Genomic DNA, 19,880 nt, shown 5'->3' with positions numbered 1-19,880 from the left:
GTCTCCTGCTTCAGGGTGGGGTGTTCGCTGACAGAGCGAGGCCCCACCATGTCCAGGCCTCCGTCCTCCAGGGCCCGGGGGGCGGAGGGCTGGTCTTCCCCCAGGCGCGGGCCCTCAGGCTGGGCCGGGAGGCTGAGCGGGCTGCCCTTCCCTGCGGGGGTCTTCTCAAGGCTGGAGGGGCTGGAACCCACAGCCACCTTGGCTCCGCCCACTGCACCTTGAACAGAGGAGGATGACGCTTGTGCTTAGAAGACCGGGACCAGCACTACTACACACTGGAATGAGGACTGCTACTGAGAAGGACTGAGTAGTGGAAGTAAAAGTCTGAAAGTGAGTGAGAAACCATCTCACACACACACACAATGCTGCACACTAGCAGACAGTCCTGTGTGTGTGTCCTGCGTGTAGGAGCCAGGCAGCAGACCTTGTGTGGAGGAGGCCTGTGTGTGTGTGTGTGTGTGTGTCCTGCGTGTAGGAGCCAGGCAGCAGACCTTGTGTGGAGGAGGCCTGTGTGTGTGTGTGTGTGTGTCCTGCGTGTAGGAGCCAGGCAGCAGACCTTGTGTGGAGGAGGCCTGTGTGTGTGTGTGTGTGTGTCCTGCGTGTAGGAGCCAGGCAGCAGACCTTGTGTGGAGGAGGCCTGTGTGTGTGTGTGTGTGTGTCCTGCGTGTAGGAGCCAGGCAGCAGACCTTGTGTGGAGGAGGCCTGTGTGTGTGTGTGTGTGTGTCCTGCGTGTAGGAGCCAGGCAGCAGACCTTGTGTGGAGGAGGCCTGTGTGTGTGTGTGTGTCCTGCGTGTAGGAGCCAGGCAGCAGACCTTGTGTGGAGGAGGCCTGTGTGTGTGTGTGTGTGTCCTGCGTGTAGGAGCCAGGCAGCAGACCTTGTGTGGACGAGGCCTGTGTGTGTGTGTGTGTGTCCTGCGTGTAGGAGCCAGGCAGCAGACCTTGTGTGGAGGAGGCCTGTGTGTGTGTGTCCTGCGTGTAGGAGCCAGGCAGCAGACCTTGTGTGGAGGAGGCCTGTGTGTGTGTGTGTCCTGCGTGTAGGAGCCAGGCAGCAGACCTTGTGTGGAGGAGGCCTGTGTGTGTGTGTGTGTGTCCTGCGTGTAGGAGCCAGGCAGCAGACCTTGTGTGGACGAGGCCTGTGTGTGTGTGTGTGTGTCCTGCGTGTAGGAGCCAGGCAGCAGACCTTGTGTGGAGGAGGCCTGTGTGTGTGTGTGTGTGTCCTGCGTGTAGGAGCCAGGCAGCAGACCTTGTGTGGACGAGGCCTGTGTGTGTGTGTGTGTGTCCTGCGTGTAGGAGCCAGGCAGCAGACCTTGTGTGGAGGAGGCCTGTGTGTGTGTGTCCTGCGTGTAGGAGCCAGGCAGCAGACCTTGTGTGGAGGAGGCCTGTGTGTGTGTGTGTGTGTGTGTCCTGCGTGTAGGAGCCAGGCAGCAGACCTTGTGTGGAGGAGGCCTGTGTGTGTGTGTGTGTGTGTCCTGCGTGTAGGAGCCAGGCAGCAGACCTTGTGTGGACGAGGCCTGTGTGTGTGTGTGTGTGTCCTGCGTGTAGGAGCCAGGCAGCAGACCTTGTGTGGAGGAGGCCTGTGTGTGTGTGTGTCCTGCGTGTAGGAGCCAGGCAGCAGACCTTGTGTGGAGGAGGCCTGTGTGTGTGTGTCCTGCGTGTAGGAGCCAGGCAGCAGACCTTGTGTGGAGGAGGCCTGTGTGTGTGTGTGTGTGTCCTGCGTGTAGGAGCCAGGCAGCAGACCTTGTGTGGACGAGGCCTCCAGACCCCCCCAGCGCTGGCTGTGTCTCTTCTTCAGCGTGATGTCGATGCGAGATGGGGTGAAAGCATAGCTGCACTGTTCTGGCTGGATCAGGTTCCTGAGAGACACACAGACACAGGTGTCACTCACACACACACACACACACACACACACACACACACACACACACACACACACACACACACACTGACCAGTGTAACACACACACACACACACTGACCAGTGTAACACACACACACGTGTAACAAACACACACCTGAGTTTGACCTGCCACTTGAACATAGTGTTGACCCCACAGTCTGGGTGCAGGCGCAGAAAGTTAGCATCACTGTGGAGGAGAGATCAGGAAGTTAGCATCACTGTGGAGGAGAGATCAGAGGGGGGCGTGATGGATGAAGAGAGCGAGGAGACAGAGGGAGAGTGCCAGTCCACAGGGACAGAGGTCATCTACCTGGTCTGGAAGATGAGGGTGAAGTCCTGCTCTCTGAAGATCACCCTGGCAGACTCCCTACAGATGGTCTTCATGTAGACGTTCACCACCATCAGGTCTGTGCCCTTCTCGTACGAGTCGTTCTTCACAAACTGCAGGTTGACCATGGGCTCTGGAGCTGGGGGGCACAGGGACCCAGTTCAGTTAGCTGCTCTCTGTCTCTGTCTCACTCATCTACCCTCCTTTCTTTTCTTTACGTATCCTCCCCTCATCTGTTCTCTCCTTGTTCCTCCCCCTCTCCCCTCCCTCCACTCACCGTCCTCCTGGGTCTCTAGAGACTCCTCTTTAGACAGATCCTTCTTCTCCTCCTTCTCCTTTTCTGGGCCGTTCTGTCTCAGGCCAGAGGCTGGGGCAGTGGATGAGGCTGAGGCAGGGGATGAGGCTGGTGCAGGGGATGAGGCTGGTGCAGGGGATGAGGCTGGTGCAGGGGATGAGGCTGGGGCCAGGGAGGGGGCTGGGGCAGGGGATGAGGCTAGGGCAGGGGATGAGGCTGGGGCAGGGGATGAGGCTGGGGCAGGGGATGAGGCTGGGGCCAGGGAGGGGGCTGGGGCCAGGGAGGGGGCTGGGGCAGGGGATGAGGCTGAGGCAGGGGATGAGGCTGGGGCCAGGGAGGGGGCAGGGGATGAGGCTGGGGCCAGGGAGGGGGCAGGGGATGCGGCTGGAGCCAGGGAGGGGGCAGGGGATGAGGCTGGGGCAGGGGATGAGGCTGGCGCCAGGGAGGGGGCAGGGGATGAGGCTGGAGCCAGGGAGGGGGCAGGGGATGAGGCTGGGGCCAGGGAGGGGGCAGGGTCTGGAGGCGAGTCCCCCACTGCTCCTGTCATTAGGAAGCTGGGCTCCTGCTGGCTCCCACAGCCCCAGCCTGAAGCAGTCCTCCCTGGCTGGCCTCGGGGCTTTCCCTGGGGCTGAGCTTCTCCCAGTCTCCCTGCAGCAGCGGCAGCAGCAGCAGAAGGAACACTTCTATTGGACGAGGCCTCCGTTTGGAGGCGTTTATCAACAGTCACGCTGGCTGCTGATTGGCTGATCTTTGCATCGACATTCCGGGCTATCAACTCTGTCTCTTCCCCCTGCAGCACACAGGCACAAATTATTACTTACAGCTCAACCCCCCCCCCGTACTGTATGTGGCTTGAGATGAAAGCGACCACTAAATGAGTACATTACTATCGTTCTTCCTGTAATGTGCAGAAGCTGAAACAGCAGGTGACACACACCTGAGTCTGTCTGGTCACCCTCACAGCTCCGCTCTCCCACTGGCTCCCTGGGCTCTCCCTCTCCGCATCACACACCTTCCTGCTGGTGGCAGGTGAAGTGTGTGTAGCTGCAGGTGAGGTGTGTGTAGCTGCAGGTGAGGTGTGTGTGGCTGCAGGTGAGGTGTGTGTGGCTGCAGGTGAGGTGTGTGTAGCTGCAGGTGAGGTGTGTGTAGCTGCAGGTGAGGTGTGTGTAGCTGCAGGTGAGGTGTGTGTAGCTGCAGGTGAGGTGTGTGTGTCCCTGGTGAAAAGTTGAGAGCTTGTCTCTCTAGTCTTTACAGGTTTGATGGTTCGTTTAGGGCTGGGTTCCTGTAGCCGTTCCTTCTCCCCCTTCCTGCCCTCAGGCCTCCCCCCCGCCTCCCCCTGCCCCCCCCCTGCCTCCCCCGCCAGCCTGGGCTTCATGGTGCGCTTGACGCCACGGTCGGCCTTGGCGCGGGGAAGTTGGGCAGGCGGTGGGGAGGAGGAAGGAGGAAGGGAGGGGCGCTTCCCTTTCTCTGTGGTCTCCGTGACAGCCTTCTCTGTCTTCTTCACACCTGCATTCCCGTTCTTGGTCTCCGTGGTTACCGTCTCCTTCTCCTTCTTATTGGACTGAAGGAGAAAGAGACGGTTTAGAGACGGCCTCTACTCACAGGACAACCGTGTTTTACAGGTGTGTGTGTGTATTCTTGTGTTGTTGATTCAGCTCACTGTAATAAAGTTGGGAGGTGATTGGAAGCTAGGTGTAAGATGTATGGAAACCTGACTGGAAAGGTTCTAGAAGGCTGATGTTGCTAGGTATGGAAGGGGTGGGGTGAAGGTTCTAGAAGGCTGATGTTGCTAGGTATGGAAGGGGTGGGGTGAAGGTTCTAGAAGGCTGATGTTGCTAGGTATGGAAGGGGTGGGGTGAAGGTTCTAGAAGGCTGATGTTGCTAGGTATGGAAGGGGTGGGGTGAAGGTTCTAGAAGGCTGATGTTGCTAGGTATGGAAGGGGTGGGGTGAAGGTTCTAGAAGGCTGATGTTGCTAGGTATGGAAGGGGTGGGGTGAAGGTTCTAGAAGGCTGATGTTGCTAGGTATGGATGGGGTGGGGTGAAGGTTATAGAAGGCTCATAAGACTGACCATGAGGGACGGCCAGGTGTGGAAGGGGATCTTCTTGTGCATGACGAGCAACAGGAAGTTGCCTTTCTCCTTGTACTGCACCCTGCTGCACGAGCCTTCAATCTCCTCCTGCAGACGACAGCCCCACTGCCGTCCATCTGCAAGACACAGTCTGGTCACACTCCCTCTCCCGCACAACTTGCACATACCTGTGTGTGTGTGTGTGTGTGTATCTGGGCAGAGGGTGTGGCAGTGTGTGTCTGTGAATGAGGTGTGTGTGTGTGTGTGTGTGTGTGTAGCTGGGAAGAGGGCGTGGCAGTGTGTCTGTGAAGGAGGTGTGTGTGTGTGTGTACCTGGGAAGAGGGCGTGGCAGTGTGTGTCTGTGAAGGAGGTGTGGACGTCGACGGGCCGCTGGACGTCCTCTCCACAACGCAGCCTCACCGTGACCTCGCTGGCACTCTGCTTCCAGTCCACAAACACACCTGAAACACAGCAGGCACAGGGTCACACACACACCTGAAACACAGCAGGCACAGGGTCACACACACACCTGAAACACAGCAGGCACAGGGTCACACACACACCTGATACACAGCAGGCACAGGGTCACACACACACCTGAAACACAGCAGGCACAGGGTCACACACACACCTGAATTACTGTACTGCACAAACTAGCCCCCCCCCCAAGCCAGGAACTTACATGCCATACGCCCTGGGTTTCACAGATACTACTAGCAAGTCTTTTTTCTGCCTCTCTACCTCTCTCTCCCTTCCCCCTCACTCTTGCTATATCCCTCCCTCCTCCCCTTTCTCACGCCAAGCTGCACAGTTAAAGGTCACAGGTCGATGACACCTAACCCTCTCCAGGGAGCCAGCTAACCACTGACCCACCACCCAACCAGTCAACCAACCACACACACACACACACACACACACACGTGTACAGGACAGGGGGGATTAGAACCCACCATCTCCTGATACACAGTCGACAGCTCAAACCACTGAGCTCCACCAGCCCCTCACGGAGGACACCGAGGAGAGAGGAGGAGCAGAGCTCCAGACTGCGACCAAATGGTCGCATTTTGCGACCAGTTTTTGAGACAGTGCAAGCATTTTTTACAAACACTCGCGCATGTGCGACCTACAAATTTTGAATCTATTGGGTGTGCACAATGTCAGCACACGTTAGCAACGACGCATAGATACGGCGTTCTAATCAGACAGCGATATCAGCTTTCCTTCTGCATTAGTACCGTAGCTTAAAGTCTTGGAAAGTTTAGGATATTTTTTGCTAGGTTCCTACGAACATGTCTTAATCTGCCAGACAAGTGGGTGCCCCTTCGTTCTTTTGGTGAGCAGTTTCACGAGCCCTACTTGCACGGCTTCATGGAGCCTAGCAGCTAAATACTTATTTAGCACTAATGTTGCTACTGTATCCCTGCCTGTGTTTGAGCTGTTGCGCTGTTATACTCAGCAAGTATCATGTTGTGGTGTCGGAGCAGTGATTGAAAAGTGCATCATACATTTAAGTCATTTAGCTAAGACTTGCATGTACAGTACGTAATGTCACATTAAATAATGTATTTAAACTCAAGCTTATATGGTGTGTCGCTGTATATCAGTTGTAAAAATGACAGTAAAAAAAACTGACCCATCTGCAACCGATGCAGGCACACCACACAATTTCCCCAGAAATTGTCCCAGGGGCGATTCTAGGATCAGACCTTTAGGGTTGCTCAGCCCCCAATGAGAATGTGACATGAATACAGTGCCTTGCAAAAGTGCTAAACGTAAACCCCTTGCTAATATAAATCCCTAATTTCACTGGATAACAATTGATACATGTATGTATTATTATGCAAAATATTGAATGAAAACACTAAGGATGTCCCTTTCTTCATGAACTACCAGCATCAAATGACAATAAACAATATATTTATATATTATAATATATTATTTTTAGGGGTGCTGAGATTAAATTTAGGGGTGCTTGAGCACTCCTAAAAAGGGTCGAAACCATTTCCACTAAATTGTACCCTCTCTAGTTACATTAATAAATGTATTAATTATTAATGCATTTATGCATTGCAGGTCAATATAAAGTGTGCCCCTAAATGTTCTGCTTGTGCTCCTAAAATGTTCAATCAGGGGCTACTGTGCTCCTAGTAAAAAAAGTTAGTCTGGAGCCCTGAAGAGGGGGCTAAGGACAATAGATGGAGAGAGAGGAGGGCTGGACGTAGATAGAGAGAGAGAGAGGGCTGGTCATAGATGGAGAGAGAGAGAGGAGGGCTGGACGTAGATAGAGAGAGAGAGAGGGCTGGACGTAGATGGAGAGAGAGAGGGCTGGACGTAGATAGAGAGAGAGAGAGGGCTGGACGTAGATGGAGAGAGAGAGGAGGGCTGGACGTAGATAGAGAGAGAGAGAGGGCTGGACGTAGATGGAGAGAGAGAGGAGGGCTGGACGTAGATAGAGAGAGAGAGGGCTGGAGACAGACAGAGCATTCACCAAGCTTATGTGCTGTGCAGTGTGCTAGCGGTGTGGTCATGTGTTGTTGTGTAGGGCAGAGCAGGGGAGGGAGTGGCGTGTTGTGGACGGCTCAGAGGCGAGAGAGGCACTGCAGCTCTCCTGACCTTGACAAAAGCCTGTTTCCCAGGAGAAAGCCTCACTCCGGATAGGGTTACAACGCTTCAGCATCAAATAGAGCACAGCAACCAAACACACACACACTCAAATAGAAAAGGCACAAACACACAGCTGTAACCAGGACAACCACACACACACACCACAGCACGTACCTTTCTTGGCGTCTCCGTTGCCCCCGACGACAACGCCGGCGGCTGCCGCCCTCTTGGCCTCCCGGCTCTCCTGATTGGCTCTGTCCTTCTGCTTCTTCCTGCTGGTGGTGCTGGAGCCATCCAGCGCCCCCTGCTGGACCCCGCCCCCGAGGCGCGCCCCCTCCTCCCTGCTCGCCATCTTCAGGCACTTGGCGCTCAGCGGGCTTCCCTCGCCTCCACCGCCGCAGCTGGGGTCTGGATCTGAGGACTCTCTCTTCCTGCTCGGCCCGGCTATCTTGGCGACGTGGCGGGTCAGAACTCTCCCAGAACTGAATCAGGGGGGTGGGAGGTCAGGGGGAGGCTGGGGGGAGGAGGGATGGACCTGGAGGGACGCAAAAAAGGAGGATAAAAAAAAAAGATATTATTATTGATGGGTGATGTTATGGGATTGGTGTTTTAGGATTGGGAAGGAGAGGATGGTTGAGGTGCATTTTAAGGGGTTTGATTCTGGCTTTGACTATTTCCTGCATGTCACGCTCTCCCCCTTCCTCCCTTTCCGGTCAAGCAGTAAAATGACAAAAATATATTTAAAAAGGAAAACTGTGTACTAGGAAAAGAAGCTGGACATGGGGAAACGGAGTACTGCGTTTCACGGTCGTTAAATGTCACGCTTTCAATGCAGTGCAAAGCATACTGTACTACTCCCTAACACATCACCAAAGACTACACACTTCACTTCAACACTTCATGTTAAAATCATTTGGTATATCAACCTTAATCTCAAACAGCCTACAGGTGGCCCGGTAATAAAATCCGCGTCTGGCTGGCAAATGGCAAAACACCTGTGCAAAGCTATTAGCAATTGACGAGATAGGAAGCTTACACAAGCTAACCGGATAGCCTCCTTATCTTCAATGTATGCCGTCATGATGCGGCGAATATGATATAGCTAGCCAGACTAGCTAGCTAGATAACCGTCCATATGATATTAGCTAGAGTTAGCTAACTGATTGTTCATCAACTGTCAATTATCTTGGAACGATATACCACTATCAAGGGTGAATCTAAAAGACAACTCGTCAAAATAATAACTCCATAGTTGAGCAAGTGTAATACAGCATATTAACGTTGTGTTCTTCGGTTAATCTGGTTGCCCTCACCGTCATTTGACCAGCAGAAACCGTTATCGGCGCGAATAAGTGGCAGTGTGTAATTCGTTACCTACTGTACTAGGCTACTACATGTTTACTAAGATGTATTTCGGTAAGACATGTGGATAGATGTTTTTAGTATTTGTCGAATATTGCTGTAAGGGTAATGCTACAGTAGCCACGTTATCTTGGGACGCTTGTGATTTATTATAGATTAGCTACCATTTAGGTTTACACTGTACTATGAAAGCAAACCGCATTTGGGAAAGACAAGGAATTATATCGCTTACGTTATCAGCCAAGTGGCCAAACTAACTGCATAAATGTTATGCTTAGAGCTAGCTAGAGCTAGCCTAGCACTAACATGGGGACACAACATCGCTTAGTGTTGGCGGATACCGGCCAGAGTACCGTTACCGGGTATTCGGGACAGTCATAACAACAGTGATACTGTCGCTACTCTGTCAAACCTAGCCTAGCTCGTGCTACCTTTATTTTTTTCGCTGCGAATTATTAGAAATTCAATGTCCTTGTCAGGTATAGATAGATATATATATAAACACTATATATATATTTATGTTGTCAGGTACCCACCTAAACAAGCTACTCGTCGCTATGTTTGCTGGAATGTAAGTTGTGGCACTAACAATGACCAACATGACCATTTGCATTCTATAGCTACGTTTCTTTCCTTGGCTAGAGCTGCAATGTTCGGGTTTGTTACCTATGGGAGCTTTTAGGCACTTTTAAAAAGACAGAAATTGAGAAGTTGGTTGCCTCAAAGTTTCGACGTTGATTTGCAAACACGATCTAAAACGTTAACGCTATCTCTAGTTAAGCTTTCATTTTTAGGAGAGCGCATCTGTAGCTAGAGCTAGCCTAGCCAGTTTGCAACGCTAGCCTTGTCGTGAGTATGATAGCTAGGCTAACCGTTTAGCTAGAGAATTTAGCTAGGCTAATGTCATTGACAATATGTTGATATCTAGCCTATCGTTAGGCAAATAAACCCTGTTTTTACAATGGCACAAAGTAAACTGTCGCTAAAATTAAACTCGACAACATAAACGACTGACAACTTACAAAGCTTGAGCAATTAGTCGTCTCCCGGTGTTCTGCTACCACAATAGTCGGCTACAGTACTAGTCCGTGTCCGAGTTATGTCTCCTCTCTTCCCGACTGCAGTGCAGGGCGTCTCGACGGGGCCAGGGGCCGCTGTTCTCTCCTGACCAACCCCGTAGACCGGTGTTTCTAGAATATTCTCCTTATCCGGGATCCATTTCTTTAACTTTCATACATATACCAAGTGCACTGCAGACAAAGACTGACAGTCAATGGAACAAAAGGCTGCCTACTTCACCGACTCGCGGCTCTAGTAATGACACTAGGCACTTTGTTGAGGGGAAATTGTCCAAACCGATATCCAGTCCGCTAATATCTACTTCCTGACTGAAGCGACGATGTCAGCCACGTGATTCCGTCTGGTAAGTGGAGCAGGTTGTCTACGCAAATAGTCTTGTCTTTACAGGGACAGACAGGTGTCACAAATACAGACCCGACCGAGCAGCACATAAATCATTTTGCGGAACTTTGGGGCAACTCATTTCCAATGGAAAGCTATACACCGTATGGTAATATAGCATGTTTGGCGTACTTTCTAAACGCTTACCTAATTGTGGCTCATTGCGCTTACTAGACTAAGACTGGTAAAAAAGAAAATATCAGTGTTTATTGCTATAGTATACGTATATTTATATAATCAAATATATAAATATATAAATATACTTATCTGCACTTACTCAAGTCTAGCCTTAAAGGGTCTCTGGAAATGTAAGATATCCCCAAACAGGGTGGTATTTATTACAGTACTCTGAAATATTCACACAATTGACAACCAAGCCAGTACACAGTTCCTAAAATGCAATCTCCACAAGATTATACAGTATGCTAGTTCAACGCAAATGAACAGATTCTGAAGGAGAAAAAGGCAAATATTTGGTACAAGAACATGTGTGTAGCCATTTCAGAGCTCAGGGTTTCTAGACATGTGTGAAACAGTAACAAGCCCCAAATGTTTGATGTGATATTGGACATTCTAAAGCTGTTTCTGGACATTCTAGAGCTGTTTCTGGACATTCTAGAACTGTTTCTGGACATTCTGGATGTGCTTTTGGACATTCTAAAAAGGTGTGGATGTTCTAAACAGGTGATTGAGGACATTGTACACTGGTTGACACATTCATGGTGTTCCTGGACATTCTGGATAGACGTTTTCAGACGTTCTAAACAGGTGTTTGTATACGTTCTAAACAGGTGTTTGTATACATTCTAAACAAGTGTTTCTGGACAGGTGTTACTGGCAGGTGTTGTAGATCTGTATCTGCTTGTTGATGTCGTTGAGGATGCCTCTCATCTTGTCCTCCAGGCCGTCCAGCTGCCTGGCCTTGCCCTCCAATGTCCGCTGGTTCTCCTCGTAGTCCTTCTCCAGCTCTAAAGAACAACACTTGTTGTTATTAGGGTTATTATTATTGTTGTTACACTGTACCTGGTAGTTGAGATGTGGTTCCTTCACACAGTCTGGTAAACACAGAACATTTCTTGGCCAACTAAATACTGATCCTTGATTTTCTACCGTTCTTTTTAGATGCATCTTACTTTGGATAAAAGTGTCTGCCAAACTAATAAAATGTAAAAATAAAAATCTAAAGGTTGGACCTATTTATCTATATATTTGTTTACTAGCATGAATCATGTCCTGTTAGTGGCTCAAGGTAAACAATGTGTTTTACTATCTGTTCCAGTGCACACTGTCCCAAAATCTCAGCGGTTGTCCTGTCTTCAACATCACGTCACTCTTACAGGTTGACAGACACAGTGCAGGGAACATGTCCACCCACTAGAGGGCGAAACTGCTCTGAGAATGCGGTTGATGTGAACGTTGGAACAGTTGCTTCTCCAAAACAAAGACTTCTCAGTTCTATCCTGCGTGCCTCGCCCAGGCTGACACAAACAGACACACATCCCTCCTTCTCTATACAACCAGCCACACATATACACACACAACACCCCCAAACCTCCCCCCCCCCAGCCACGCCCCCCCCTCCCGCAGGCACACACCTGCCAGCCTCTGCAGCTTGTCCTGGGCGTCCCTCAGCAACTCCTTGGCCTGGTCCCGGAGACGCTCAGCCTTCTGCTTGGCTTCCTGTACAGCTCCGGCCTTCCTGTCCACCAGGCCCTGCACCGTCTGGTACTTATCTCTCAACTCCCCCTCCAGGATCTGACACACACACACACACCACACAGGTGAGACACGCATAGACAGACAGGTGAGACACGCCCACACACATACACACATCCAGCCACACACACATCCAGCCACACACACATCCAGCCACACACACATCCAGCCACACACACATCCAGACACACACACCTGCTTGGCCTCTGAGGCCTTGTCCCTGGCCATGGTGGCGGTCTCCTCTGCCCTGGCAGCGCCCATGCTGTTGGAGGCTCTCTGTGTCTTCAGCAGCTCCATGCCCTCCTGGAGGCCCCCCAGCCGGCCCACCACCCCCCCCAGCTGCTGCTCCCCACTGCTCGTCTCCAGCTCGATCTGGACACACACACACACACAGCTGACTCTACCTGGACACACCTGTGTATACATGTGTGTGTGTGTGCTGTGTGAGTGTATGTGTGTGTGCTGTGTGAGTGTATGTGTGTGTGTGTGTGTGTACCTGTGCCAGGCGGTCCTCTGTGTCTCGGAGGTCCTGCCTGGCGTTGCTGATGGCCTTGTCTGCTGCGTCCTGTGCCGCCCTGGCGTCCTCCAGCGCCCGCTGCACCGCCTCCGCCGTGGTCCTCACCCCCTCGGCGCCGTGCCTGCTCACACACACACACGTACATTTGTTTTGCTATCCTAGTTGGGCCCGACCATTCACTCCCATTCAAAACAACTAACGCCTCATTTTAACCATAATCCTTAATGTAATTCTAACCCCAACTGTAATTCTAAACCCCCCTGAGGTATGTTAAACAAGACACACACACACACACACACACCTGGCCCTCTTGGCATCAAGCAGCAGCTTCTCAGCCTTGCGGACGTCGTCCTGCGTCTGGTCCAAGATGGCGTCCACGTTGGCCAAGCTGCGGACCCGCTCCTTGATCTCCTCGGCCAGGTGGCGCACCTGCTGTGGCGACGCAGGGATGGACAGCTGCAGCACGCCGTTAGCAACCGTCTCTATGCTGTCTGGGTCCGCCCCCTCCTCTGTAGTGGTCATAAGTCAGCTCAGGTCATAAAGCAGCACTTCAACATCACTTAGATGGACGACTGCATCACATCAATCAACCAACCAACGAATAAATCAATCTAAACCAATCCAGTCATGTGACTGGTCACGTGACTAGTCAGGTGACTAGTCAGGTGACTCACGCATGAGGAAGTCCCGTATCTGCTTGATGAGGTCTCTGAGGTGGTCGTTGGAGCGCTGCACTGTGTCACTGGTCCTGGAAGCCTTCTCCAGCACGGCCCGGGCCTGCGCCTGGGCCTGCTCGGCACTCAACTTAGCCTCCGCCACCTAGCAACACACACAAGAAGCTGCTGTTGCCGGGAAACACCCTGGTCCTGTGTGGTGGTTCTGTTTGGTATGTTCTGTGTGGTGGTTCTGTATGGTGGTTCTGTGTGGTATGTTCTGTGTGGTGGTTCTGTATGGTGGTTCTGTGTGGTATGTTCTGTGTGGTGGTTCTGTGTGGTATGTTCTGTGTGGTGGTTCTGTGTGGTATGTTCTGTGTGGTGGTTCTGTATGGTGGTTCAGTGTGGTATGTTCTGTGTGGTGGTTCTGTGTGGTGGTTCAGTGTGGTATGTTCTGTGTGGTGGTTCAGTGTGGTATGTTCTGTGTGGTGGTTCTGTATGGTGGTTCTGTGTGGTATGTTCTGTGTGGTGGTTCTGTGTGGTATGTTCTGTGTGGTGGTTCTGTGTGGTGGTTCTGTGTGGTATGTTCTGTGTGGTGGTTCTGTATGGTGGTTCTGTGTGGTATGTTCTGTGTGGTGGTTCTGTGTGGTATGTTCTGTGTGGTGGTTCTGTGTGGTGGTTCTGTGTGGTATGTTCTGTGTGGTGGTTCTGTATGGTGGTTCTGTGTGGTATGTTCTGTGTGGTGGTTCTGTGTGGTGGTTCTGTGTGGTATGTTCTGTGTGGTGGTTCTGTATGGTGGTTCTGTGTGGTATGTTCTGTGTGGTGGTTCTGTATGGTGGTTCTGTGTGGTATGTTCTGTGTAGTGGTTCTGTGTGGTATGTTCTGTGTGGTGGTTCTGTATGGTGGTTCTGTGTGGTATGTTCTGTGTGGTGGTTCTGTGTGGTGGTTCTGTGTGGTGGTTCTGTGTGGTATGTTCTGTGTGGTGGTTCTGTGTGGTGGTTCTGTGTGGTGGTTCTGCGAGAGCAGACCTTGCTGAAGAGCCCCTCCACCTCTCCCATGGCCCTGCCCAGCTCCTTCTCTGCATGCAGCGACTTCTCCAGAGCGCTGTCCGCCATCGCCACGGCGCCGTTGCAATTCAGACCCCCGCAGTGACGTTTTCCCTCGTCGTCGCGGCAACCCGCCCCTCCACAGGGGCTGTCGGTGCAGGGGGCGTTGCCGGGGGCACCGCACACCTGCGACAGGTAAGGGGGGGGGGGGGGATCCTCATGAATATTCATGTGAATTCATGTGAACCCTTTTGGCACTTGTTTAGCTTTTTCACAATGTATGCTTCATGTTTTGGCTGCTTGCAATGTTTGGGACTATCTCGTTGTTATGTTCAGTGACCTATGCTCTTTTGTAAAGCTCTCTCTTGGAAGTCGCTTTGGATAAAAGCGTCTGCTAAATGAATAAATGTAAATGTAAATGAAAGCCTGCTACCCCTCCCCCAGCTTCCTCCATTATGATCCAATCACTCGTCTACAACTTTCCAGGTGACAAGATTCTGGTGCCAGTGTGTGTAGCACCCCCCTACCACAACTCCTGCTTCAACAACCATCAGACATCACGACTCCTGCTTCAACAACCATCAGACTTCACGACTCCTGCTTCAACAACCATCAGACTTCACGACTCCGGCTTCAACAACCATCAGACTTCACGACTCCTGCTTCAACAACCATCAGCCTTCACGACTCCTGCTTCAACCACCATCAGCCTTCATGACTCCTGCTTCAACCACCATCAGCCTTCATGACCCCTGCTTCAACCACCATCAGCCTTCATGGAGGAAGAAGATCTTTAAGAAGTAGAAGATCCTCACCTTCTCATTGACCTTCTTCATGTCCAGGCCCTGGGCCCGGACGTTCAGGTCGCTCAGGGCTCTCTTGTTGGCTGCGTTCTTCCGGTTGAAGTCGTCCTTCTTAGCTGAGATGAGGCGCTCGGCCCGCCGCCGAGTGTCTGCTGATTGGCTGACGGTGCTGGGCGAAGTGATGGTGGATTGGTTGGCTCTGCGCTCGGCGTCGTGAGACTTGTTGTGGGAGCTGCGGATGCTGTCGTACGCACCTGGAGGGAGGAGAGGTTAGAGTAGGGAGGGGGGAAAGGTTAGAGTAGGGAGGGGGGGAGAGGTTAGAGTAGGGAGGGGGGAGAGGTTAGAGTAGGGAGGGGGGGAGAGGTTAGGGTAGGGAGGGAGGAGAGGTTAGGGTGGGAGGGAGGAGAGGTTAGAGTAGGGAGGGAGGGAGAGGTTAAGGTAGGGAGGGGGGGGCAAGGTACGGGGGAGGCAGGAAGTGAGGTGGGCTCACCCAGGAAGTTGGAGTTCTTGAGAATGTCCAGGTGAGCGTGGAGCTTCTGGGAGGTGAGGTTAAGCTCCCGAGCCTCCCTTTCCAGGCTGCTCAGTTGGTTGCTGGCCTGGTAGTTGCTATCCTGGACAGTGGTGAGGTCTCCCTCCACGCGGTTCAGAGCTTCTGTGGTCTCTCCGATCTGAGACCTGCACAGGACATAACACTCTGGTGAGAATTCACAGGGTTTGTCCCATACAACCCTGACTCTGACTTCTCAGGGGTCAGGGTTCAGGGCTAGGGTAGGGGGTCAGGGCCAGCAGAGATGGCAAAATATTTTTGCAACCTTTCAAAATGTTTTGGGAAAATATTTTTTCAACGTTACGAAACTTTTTTTCCTAAAACAGTAGAATAAAAAAGAGCACATTAGAATACAGCAACTGGACTCAACTTAAGTACAGAAATTAAATATTTGTACTTTGTTACTTCCTATCTCTGAGGGTCAGGGCTGGGGTCAGGGCTGGGGTCAGGGCTGGGGTCAGGGGTCAGGGCTGGGGTCAGGGCTCAGGTCAGGGGTCAGGGCTGGGGTCAGGGGTCAGGGCTGGGGTCAGGGCTCAGGTCAGGGGTCAGGGCTGGGGTCAGGGGTCAGGGCTGGGGTCAGGGCTCAGGTCAGGGGTCAGGGCTGGGGTCAGGGGTCAGGGGTGTACCTGAGGTCCTCTATCAGCTCCATGAGCTTTGTAACGGCCTCAGCAGTGGCGTTGCGGGCGTTGACGATGCTCTGTGCCCGAGCCAGCTTCTCCTCCAGCTCCCGGAACGCCTGAAGGTCAGAAGAAATATGAACAGAAAAAGAGAGAGAAAGAAGGAGGAGAAGAAATGATGAGAAAGAGAGAGAGGAAGAGAGAGAGAGAGAGTGGAATAAAGAGAGATGGAAAGAGAGAGAAACAGGGAAGAGAGAGAGGTACAAATAGGAAGAGAGACACAGAGAGAGAGAGAGAGAGAGAGAGAGAGACACAGAGAGACACAGAGAGACACAGAGAGAGAGACACAGAGAGACACAGAGAGAGAGAGAGAGAGAGAGAGAGACACAGAGAGAGAGACACAGAGAGAGAGACACAGAGAGACACAGAGAGAGAGAGAGAGAGAGAGAGAGAGAGGGGGGGGGGGGAATAGAGCGAGAGAGAAGGAACAGAGTGATAGGAGGATAAATAGCCGTACCTTCTCGTAGGCTCCGGTGAGGCCGGTGGTCTGGATGTGGTGAGCCCGTCCGGACAGCTCCTTGGTGCAGCTGGCCAGGTCCTGGACCACGCGGTCCCAGTCCCCAAAGCACTGGTGGCAGGGCTGGCAGTGGGGGAACTGGCCCGAGAAGCCTCGGGCACACTGGTCACAGCGCACCCCAGACACACCCTGCTGACACACGCAGTGACCCGACCCGCGGTCACACTGGGACGTCTCCACACCCCGGGGGTCACAGTCACAGGCTGGAGACATGGACGCACATATCATGAGAAACACAGAATGACAGAAAAGGAAAAGGGGACAGAGGAAGGGAAAGTGTGAGAGTGTGAGAGAGAGAGAGAGAGAGAGAGAGAGAGAGAGAGAGAGAGAGAGAGAGAGAGAGAGAGAGAGGCAGTGAGGAACAGAGAGAGAGAGAGAGAGAGAGAGAGAGAGAGAGAGAGAGGTGGAGATAAGGAGAAAAGAGAGAAAGGCAGTGAGGAACAGAGAGAGTGGAGACACATTACAGCTTCAAGTCCTGCCAGCTTGAAGTGATGACCCCTGACCTTACCCCTACACTGGGTCAGCTGACCTTACCCCTCCACTGGGTCAGCTGACCTTACCCCTACACTGGGTCAGCTGACCTTACCCCTCCACTGGGTCAGCTGACCTTACCCCTACACTGGGTCAGCTGACCTTACCTCTACACTGGGTCAGCTGACCTTACCCCTACACTGGGTCAGCTGACCTTACCTCTACACTGGGTCAGCTGACCTTACCCCTACACTGGGTCAGCTGACCTTACCTCTACACTGGGTCAGCTGACCTTACCCCTACACTGGGTCAGCTGACCTTACCCCTACACTGGGTCAGCTGACCTTACCTCTACACTGGGTCAGCTGACCTTACCCCTACACTGGGTCAGCTGACCTTACCTCTACACTGGGTCAGCTGACCTTACCCCTACACTGGGTCAGCTGACCTTACCTCTACACTGGGTCAGCTGACCTTACCCCTACACTGGGTCAGCTGACCTTACCCCTCCACTGGGTCAGCTGACCTTACCCCTACACTGGGTCAGCTGACCTTACCCCTACACTGGGTCAGCTGACCTTACCTCTACACTGGGTCAGCTGACCTTACCTCTACACTGGGTCAGCTGACCTTACCCCTACACTGGGTCAGCTGACCTTACCCCCACACTGGGTCAGCTGACCTTACCTCTACACTGGGTCAGCTGACCTTACCCCTACACTGGGTCAGCTGACCTTACCCCTACACTGGGTCAGCTGACCTTACCCCTACACTGGGTCAGCTGACCTTACCCCTACACTGGGTCAGCTGACCTTACCTCTACACTGGGTCAGCTGACCTTACCCCTACACTGGGTCAGCTGACCTTACCTCTACACTGGGTCAGCTGACCTTACCCCTACACTGGGTCAGCTGACCTTACCCCTACACTGGGTCAGCTGACCTTACCCCTCCACTGGGTCAGCTGACCTTACCCCTACACTGGGTCAGCTGACCTTACCTCTACACTGGGTCAGCTGACCTTACCTCTACACTGGGTCAGCTGACCTTACCCCCACACTGGGTCAGCTGACCTTACCTCTACACTGGGTCAGCTGACCTTACCCCTACACTGGGTCAGCTGACCTTACCCCTACACTGGGTCAGCTGACCTTACCCCTACACTGGGTCAGCTGACCTTACCTCTACACTGGGTCAGCTGACCTTACCCCTACACTGGGTCAGCTGACCTTACCTCTACACTGGGTCAGCTGACCTTACCCCTACACTGGGTCAGCTGACCTTACCCCTCCACTGGGTCAGCTGACCTTACCTCTACACTGGGTCAGCTGACCTTACCCCTACACTGGGTCAGCTGACCTTACCCCTACACTGGGTCAGCTGACCTTACCTCTACACTGGGTCAGCTGACCTTACCTCTACACTGGGTCAGCTGACCTTACCCCTACACTGGGTCAGCTGACCTTACCCCCACACTGGGTCAGCTGACCTTACCCCTACACTGGGTCAGCTGACCTTACCCCTACACTGGGTCAGCTGACCTTACCCCTACACTGGGTCAGCTGACCTTACCTCTACACTGGGTCAGCTGACCTTACCCCTACACTGGGTCAGCTGACCTTACCTCTACACTGGGTCAGCTGACCTTACCCCTACACTGGGTCAGCTGACCTTACCTCTACACTGGGTCAGCTGACCTTACCCCTACACTGGGTCAGCTGACCTTACCCCTCCACTGGGTCAGCTGACCTTACCCCTACACTGGGTCAGCTGACCTTACCCCTACACTGGGTCAGCTGACCTTACCTCTACACTGGGTCAGCTGACCTTACCCCTACACTGGGTCAGCTGACCTTACCCCCACACTGGGTCAGCTGACCTTACCTCTACACTGGGTCAGCTGACCTTACCCCTACACTGGGTCAGCTGACCTTACCCCTACACTGGGTCAGCTGACCTTACCCCTACACTGGGTCAGCTGACCTTACCTCTACACTGGATCTGGGGGTCTCCCCAGTAGTTCTCCTCACAGCCGGTGCACATCTTCCCCCCGAAGCCTGGACGACACTGGCACTGGCCTGTGAACTGGTGAACACACACACAAGAAGCATGCACACACACAGTTAATTAGGTGGTATTTCACCCAGCTGAACAGAATCATCCACTACAACGCTCGTGTCACAGTGCTGCCGCGGTAACGCACCTCGTTGCAGGAGGAGGCGAGGGAGTTGGCATGGTGACAGCCGCAGGGCTGGCAGCCGTGTCCGCTGGCCAGGTTCCAGGAGTCGGGGGAGCAGTGGTTACAGGTGAGCCCCGACACGCCGGGGAGACACTGGCACTGGCCTGACGCTCGCTGGCACACACACTCCTCACGGGAGGAACACTGGCCTCGCTCCGTACCCAGGAAGTTACAGGTGCACTCTGGAGGGGAGGGGGGAGGGGCAGGGGGAGGGGCAGGGGGGAGGAGCAGGGGGAGGGGCAGGGGGAAGGAGCAGGGGGAGGAGCAGGGGGGAGGAGCAGGGGGGAGGGGCAGGGGGGACGAGCAGGGGGGAGGGGCAGGGGGGAGGGGAGGGGGGAGGAGCAGGGGGGAGGAGCAGGGGGGAGGAGCAGGGGGGAGGGGCAGGGGGAGGGGCAGGGGGAAGGAGCAGGGGGGAGGAGCAGGGGGGAGGGGCAGGGGGGAGGGGCAGGGGGGAGGGGAGGGGGGAGGAGCAGGGGGGAGGAGCAGGGGGGAGGGGCAGGGGGGAGGAGCAGGGGGGAGGAGCAGGGGGGAGGGGCAGGGGGAAGGAGCAGGGGGAGGAGCAGGGGGGAGGAGCAGGGGGGAGGAGCAGGGGGGAGGGGAGGGGGGAGGAGCAGGGGGGAGGGGCAGGGGGGAGGAGCAGGGGGGAGGAGCAGGGGGGAGGGGCAGGGGGAAGGAGCA

The 19,880-nt window shown here is 53.6% G+C and overlaps 2 protein-coding genes across 3 annotated transcripts in view; both read right to left on the bottom strand.

Moving 5' to 3' along the window:
• Nucleotides 1–9,932, bottom strand: part of usp19 (ubiquitin specific peptidase 19) — a 23,643-nt gene extending 13,711 nt beyond the window's left edge. The window contains exons 1-11 of the mRNA XM_084679110.1: nucleotides 9,579–9,932; nucleotides 7,369–7,729; nucleotides 4,923–5,051; nucleotides 4,591–4,727; nucleotides 3,458–4,081; nucleotides 2,888–3,310; nucleotides 2,503–2,797; nucleotides 2,208–2,364; nucleotides 2,013–2,084; nucleotides 1,738–1,853; nucleotides 1–217 (exon numbers count right to left, since the gene is read on the bottom strand). The exon at nucleotides 1–217 is cut by the window's left edge and continues 13 nt beyond it. Coding sequence (XP_084535236.1) covers nucleotides 1–217; nucleotides 1,738–1,853; nucleotides 2,013–2,084; nucleotides 2,208–2,364; nucleotides 2,503–2,797; nucleotides 2,888–3,310; nucleotides 3,458–4,081; nucleotides 4,591–4,727; nucleotides 4,923–5,051; nucleotides 7,369–7,546 — 2,348 coding nt within the window. The 5' untranslated portion in view covers nucleotides 7,547–7,729; nucleotides 9,579–9,932. The remainder of the gene's footprint in view (nucleotides 218–1,737; nucleotides 1,854–2,012; nucleotides 2,085–2,207; nucleotides 2,365–2,502; nucleotides 2,798–2,887; nucleotides 3,311–3,457; nucleotides 4,082–4,590; nucleotides 4,728–4,922; nucleotides 5,052–7,368; nucleotides 7,730–9,578) is intronic.
• Nucleotides 9,933–10,326: 394 nt separating this feature from the next.
• Nucleotides 10,327–19,880, bottom strand: part of lamb2 (laminin, beta 2 (laminin S)) — a 36,825-nt gene continuing 27,271 nt past the window's right edge. For both annotated transcript variants that reach the window (XM_084680887.1, XM_084680888.1), the window contains 13 exons: nucleotides 19,167–19,384; nucleotides 18,952–19,048; nucleotides 16,434–16,696; nucleotides 15,926–16,035; nucleotides 15,243–15,427; nucleotides 14,765–15,006; nucleotides 13,932–14,135; nucleotides 12,925–13,069; nucleotides 12,552–12,759; nucleotides 12,230–12,371; nucleotides 11,929–12,105; nucleotides 11,613–11,772; nucleotides 10,327–10,985 (listed from right to left, as the gene is read on the bottom strand). In XM_084680887.1, the coding sequence (XP_084537013.1) occupies nucleotides 10,849–10,985; nucleotides 11,613–11,772; nucleotides 11,929–12,105; nucleotides 12,230–12,371; nucleotides 12,552–12,759; nucleotides 12,925–13,069; nucleotides 13,932–14,135; nucleotides 14,765–15,006; nucleotides 15,243–15,427; nucleotides 15,926–16,035; nucleotides 16,434–16,696; nucleotides 18,952–19,048; nucleotides 19,167–19,384 (2,288 nt within the window). In that variant the 3' untranslated portion in view covers nucleotides 10,327–10,848. The remainder of the gene's footprint in view (nucleotides 10,986–11,612; nucleotides 11,773–11,928; nucleotides 12,106–12,229; nucleotides 12,372–12,551; nucleotides 12,760–12,924; nucleotides 13,070–13,931; nucleotides 14,136–14,764; nucleotides 15,007–15,242; nucleotides 15,428–15,925; nucleotides 16,036–16,433; nucleotides 16,697–18,951; nucleotides 19,049–19,166; nucleotides 19,385–19,880) is intronic.

The sequence above is a fragment of the Hypomesus nipponensis genome, chromosome 18, assembly GCF_054491055.1.
Source record: "Hypomesus nipponensis isolate SF chromosome 18, ASM5449105v1, whole genome shotgun sequence".
NCBI lineage: Eukaryota > Metazoa > Chordata > Actinopteri > Osmeriformes > Osmeridae > Hypomesus > Hypomesus nipponensis.
Note: the sequence above shows the minus strand (reverse complement) of the source record. Positions and strands in the feature narration are given on the sequence as shown.